Source organism: Protopterus annectens, chromosome 3.part0 (assembly GCF_019279795.1).
Source record: "Protopterus annectens isolate FY-2018-M chromosome 3.part0, PAN1.0, whole genome shotgun sequence".
NCBI lineage: Eukaryota > Metazoa > Chordata > Ceratodontiformes > Protopteridae > Protopterus > Protopterus annectens.
This window is the reverse complement of record NC_056731.1, coordinates 1711863311-1711869310: the sequence shown is the minus strand read 5'-3', so window position 1 is coordinate 1711869310 and position 6000 is coordinate 1711863311. Positions and strand designations below refer to the sequence as shown.

At 38.5% G+C, this 6000-nt stretch overlaps 1 protein-coding gene across 1 annotated transcript in view; it reads left to right on the top strand.

The window, feature by feature from the left end:
- GPLD1 (glycosylphosphatidylinositol specific phospholipase D1) overlaps positions 1-6000 on the top strand; it is an 871054-nt gene that overhangs the window by 481654 nt on the left and 383400 nt on the right. The window contains exon 14 of the mRNA XM_044065746.1: positions 16-202. Coding sequence (XP_043921681.1) covers positions 16-202 — 187 coding nt within the window. The remainder of the gene's footprint in view (positions 1-15; positions 203-6000) is intronic.

The window sequence follows — 6000 nt, the reverse complement described above, 5'->3', positions numbered from 1 at the left end:
TTCTATTGTGAACAGGACAATGATTACAGCTGATCTAAACCAGGATGGTTATGAAGATTTGGTGATTGGTGCTCCTGGGTACAGCCAACAAGGCAACATTCATTTAGGACGGATCTATGTTGTGTATAACACAGGGGATGGTTTGCCATCTGATTCCATGGATCTCGATATAAAAGCGGATGTGATTCTGGAAGGTCTTGAGGTAATGTTTGTAAAAGAGTAATCCTAATAAAAATAATGTTCTCCATCAGCTAGGATTTATTTAGTACTTCAAGATCCCTTTACGAGAACTGAAAGCTAATGAGTTGTATGAAAAGGGTGTGAAGATCTTCCAAATAATTGAAAACATAAGAATAATACCGGTACCAATGTATTTTCCTTTTGCAGGGGTGATCGAAAGTAAAACAAGAAATACACATATTTGGCATGTGCAGCGGGAAAAGGTAATCAACAATGAAATGATTTGAGAGAAATGAGAAAACTGAGCATTATGTATATAAAGTGGATTCATGGCTTCCAGGCCATGACCATGCATTATCAGTGTGAAATACACTCAGATTAAAAAAAGTAATCTGATTTGGATTTCAAATCCATTGCTAGCATGAAGGTAAAGGGAGCTTTATTACTGTATCTTTTCTCATTATAATAACTTTTAAGGTCACTGCATGTTATAAAGGGGAGTGTTTACCTGCAGTAACAGCATTAACAAAGAGTGCTTTCACAGTGAGCATTGGTTGCAAGAGGAGGACTCATCCCAAATGTACCTTCTCAGCTATGACACAGACATACGTTAAATGAACATGCATATGGGCATTCAGACAGCTTAACCAAAGAAAAAGACAACAAAAGACTCAGTGAGGCTGCCTCTGTGTTGTAGCTAGCTCCTTTGTAGATATGCTTACTGCCTCCTCTGCAACTCCTGCCATTCCTGTGCTTCATGTCCACTTCTATCTTTCTTTTTTGTCCTATTGCAGGCTCGCATGAATCACTTAGTTAATGCAATTCCTTTCAGGAAGCCATTAGAGGTTGCTGCTACCCTTCAGAAACAAAGTGTTTTCATACTCCTGACTTGAATATCCTTCTTTCACATTACTGCTTATGCCCATATCAGCCACCTGTCCCTTCTGTTCAGTACCACCCATCCCACCTGTCCCTTGATGGTTGATGATTCCACGTAAGTCTCATACTACTGCACAGGTGAATGCATCCTCAATGCCTTTAGGTCTACCATCTCTCTCTCTCTCTTCTCCTTATCATTGGGATCATCCCCTGCATGTTGTTGAACAACCTTTTCTCATTCTGTATGAATCTCATTTATGACTGTGCAGAATATTCTACATAAAGGTTTGTCAGAATTTTCTTTAGTAGGAAAAGTATACGTGATTCCCTGGAATTCCTTTTCATTACCACATGGTCTATTGCCATCCTTATTGTAGACGTAGTTTTCTTCTACTGCTCTATGTGGTCAATGCTGAAATGGTCAAATTATCCAGATTCTTCTCTTACCTGTCTTTGTTAGGTTAGCCCACCCTACCTTCTTGATTAATCCTCAGATTCCTTATCCAAAGTATGTGGCCGTCATACTTTCTTTTTCCAATAAACCTAAATGTTATGTGTCCTCCCATCTACCCAGCCATGACAGGATAATGTAGACTAACCTTCTATTCCTTACCACTGCCCCAATTTGCCATCCTTAAAAAACAGATGTAGACTGTTTTCCAAACTCTGCACTTTATCATCCACAAATGTGATAGCCAGAGTACTGTCTATAGCCCTGCAACATCCTGTTTCTTATTAGCCACTACCCTCTGCTTTGTGTCCACTAACCATTTCTACATTCTTTTAACCATGCAATACTCTCCTCTTTTTTCTTTAAGCCTCCTATGTGGCATTGTGCTGAGTATTATATTGACGATCAGCTACACCATGGCCACATGTTATCTGCGTTTTTATTACCTAGTCATAGAACTGCATCAGACTGTACTGGTAGTGTTCTCCTATGTGAAGCTGTCAGAGAGAGAAAACCTGAACATCACAAGACAACTTCCTGTCTCTGGGGAAAGGAAATGGCATTATAACTGGTTTGGACTTCACCCAGGTGATTGCCAGAGGTACAGCTAAATGAACTGCTCAAAAGGTACTGAGAGTACAGCAAGATTTTTGACATTTGCATTTGGAATTTCACATTACATGCTGACATCAATGTATGCCTTTCCACATGCAGAAAATAGGGGTGAAGGTAAATACTACTGCTTGAGGTACACTCAGAATATACACCATGCTTAAAAGGTAGAAATCAAGACCATGAGCAGGACAGAAAAAAAATGTATCAACTGAATGTGGCATACCATGTTGAAGGCCGTAACAGACTATATATTTAATGTGAAATATGCATTTTAATATCACTTTTGACCTAATGGTATATATATATATATATATATATATATATATATATATATATATATATATATATATATACACACACAAACAGAGATCTACTTCACTTCACCTAAAACTAATTTGACCAACTTCCATTTGACCAAGACCAATTCACCTAAATTTCAAATTACCGACAACTCATTTCACTGACTCTCATTTCACTGAAAGCTTATAAATGCTGAATTTCAACATACTAGATTTTACACCATAGACATGCACACTGACAACATCAATGACTAACTCTTTCCAGAACTTAAAAACTACTTACTTACCCTATTAACAGAATCTGGACAATATAAAACCAAACTAGGTGGGGTCTATGCCCCCCACACCCCCCACTGTGGGGGGCGCCCCCACAACTATATATACTAACTCTAGGATCGCACTACAGTGGGAAAAGGGCATATACCTTTTACTTGTCTTACAGTACTCTACACGCTGCCACTACTGCTGGGGATGCACAAAACATCCACCATATTACATTACATACTTCCCATAAAAATGTAAACAGACATACCCATATTTAGAAACACCACAACACTACTTACTACATGACTATCAGTATTCTGATAGTCAGCACTGTAAGTTACAGCAATTCTTTTTATCACAAGCAAGTCACAGTTGCAGAGAAAACCGCATCATGTCTATAGCTTAACAGTCGGTGAAATGAGAGTCAGTCAAATGAGTTGTCGGTAATTTGAAATTTAGGTGATTTAATCTTGGTCAAATGAAAGTCGGTCAAATGAGTTTTAAGTGAAGTGAAGAAGACCCATATATATATATATATATATATATATATATATATATATATATATATATATATATATATGTGTGTGTGTGTGTGTGTGTGTGTGTGTGGAAATACATTTTCAGCATCTTTTATAGAACACATGGATAAGGTAGCTTCTGTATTTAGTTCCATCTTAAGTGTTCTTCCTACTTCTGGAGTGATCCAAATAATTTCTCCTCTGTCTGCTTGATTCATGCTATACAACTGATACCATATCAAGATATGCCCCCAAATTTAATAAACTCCATGTAGGCATAGTGTACAGCCTACATAGAAGTTGCCGTGTCCGTGTACATGGATCTCCCTCAGCAGCACGCCATGCATATTAATCTTGGTGCATTACCGAGGTAGAGCCATGGAACACAGTTATTCAGTGTGATGCTGTGTCCACAGATGAGTAACACACTCCTTGAACTGTACAGTTGCACTAAATCAATATAATTTAATAGTTTTTATTTATTTTTTTAAAAGCAGGTTTGCGTGTGCGAAGCACAGCAGTTGACACCTGACAGACATCTAAAAATAGAAATTGGATGCATTTAATTATTTATGAAAAGGTTAAGTTTAAGCATAGTTGGGTGGGTTTGTGCAGTGCAGCACAGTGCTCAGCACTGCTGAAATGTAGCTCAGAGGTATATGTAAAAGTATAGTATAACTCCACTTATCCATGTAGCCAGTTGGGTAGAGTTATGGCCTCATGTGCAGTAGATACAGGGTTTGAATACATGGAAGTGAAAGTAAGCATTTATTTTCAAAATACAAATTATGCTAATTATTTTTAAATTCTGGTCTGCTGTGCTCAGCTAAGCTCTGCTAAGATTTGCTAAGACCTGCTAAGCCTGCATAAGCAAAATATGTTTATGCACTGCTTGGCACTGCTTGGCTTTGCTTATCTGGTTTGTGCATTGCTAAGCACTGCTTGGCTGAACTAAGCTGGTTTGTGCGGTGCTAAGTGACGCACTGCTTAAATATTGTCCAGTAGTGTTTAAGGGTGGGAAAACAGGCTATATTAAGCTCGCTGGGTGAGAATACAGCACAAACTGTTGGAGTTTGAGCTGTACAGTGACTATGGCTGGTGTTGGAGAGGGTGTGTGCTTCCAGGTGCAGTGGTGGGGCATTCGAGATTCCAGGGTCATGGTTAGTCTCCTGGTGAAAAACCATGATGACCATCTTCTGTGGGGAGGGTTTCAGGGATTAGGGTGCAAGGCGGAGGCCTGGAACTGGCTGACATGTGAACTCACCAGTGTGACTGGTATCCCCTGCACCGGTGAACAGGTCCATCACCACCATGACAACCTGAAGCATAGAAAGGGGGATCTGTTCGACACTTGGGTCTGAGAAGATCGGACAGGAAATGTCCCACAAGTTTGTAAGAATTTTACCATTGTTTCACCAATACCTAATCTGAATGTTTGATAAACTGGTATGCATGATGGTATGCTTCTCTCCCTACAGCTGCAGAGGAGAGAGCTCACAACATTGAGGGGCATGCCAGGCACTTGGCCAGACTGCACCATGAGTGTGGTGAGTATAGATGTATTTTGCTATCTATAGTCAAATAAGAAAGAAAGAGTAAAGCATTAACTGCCATAAGGTATATAGAGTAAAAACTGTATTATAATGAATGTGGATATAGAGCTGTGCTGCAATAAGTGACAACTGCCAACTGTAGTGTTATGATAATGTAAATGCAATAAAGCTTCCAGTGCAATAACTGTGGAATTACAGCTGTATTGCAACACCTGCATTATGACAACTGTTGTACAATAAAAACTCAAAACTATATCAGTAACCACATGAAGGTATCTCTAATAAAGCTGTGTTCTGCAATAAGTGTGGAATTAGGGCTATTTTGCATTAAATCAATTATGACAACTGTTCTGCAATAAAAACACAAAACAATACCAGTACCTGCCTTAAGGTATATACAATAAAGAGCATTCTGCAATAAGTGTAGATTCAGAGCTGTTTTTCAATAAATGAATTATGACAATTGTTCTGCAATACCACATGAAGCAATGCCAATAACACCAAGGTAATTGTGTATATCAGGATTGTCTTGTTTTAACCATTGCATTTCAGCTATATGCATTCAGGCTCTGAGGTGTGGTGCTGCAGTATAATCACTGTAGACTGCAAATATACTGGCTGCAAATGTATATGGGTGAGGCAGCCAGCCCAATAATCTGATATGGTTTGTTGACTTCACTGATATTTCAACCCATGAACAATATATTGTGCAAACCTGCATTCTATGTAGTAATGTATAGGTTTCCTAGTATCTCTGTCATGCTTGCAGTTCATGCATGTGTGTTCATCTGTCATGCAGTCTTGTATAAAACTGTAGTACTATTATCAGGTCATATATTGGTTCCAGGTCAGCTCTAGTGAAATATCAGTCAGTAAGTCACCAGCAATGACTCAATACATCAGATAGTTAAATCCTCTGTATAAAGTACATTTTGCCACACACAGACCAAGGTTTGAATCCAGTGCCATGGAACACTAAATATTACAGTATCAGTCACGTAATGATTACAGATTTTCTCTCCACAGGAACTACAGGTAAATGGGTGAGCTAGCCCATATTATGAGTAAATAATTGTGTGCTTAGATGTCACAGACTGTTAAAATCATTACCAGCTATGTGAATATACAGCATAAAATAAAGGAAATAAATATAATAATAATAAAAGAAAATAAATAAAATTGTGTAATCATTGGTATGGTTGTATGCCTGGAGTGTCTGTTAAAGGTTGCTGCAGTCAATT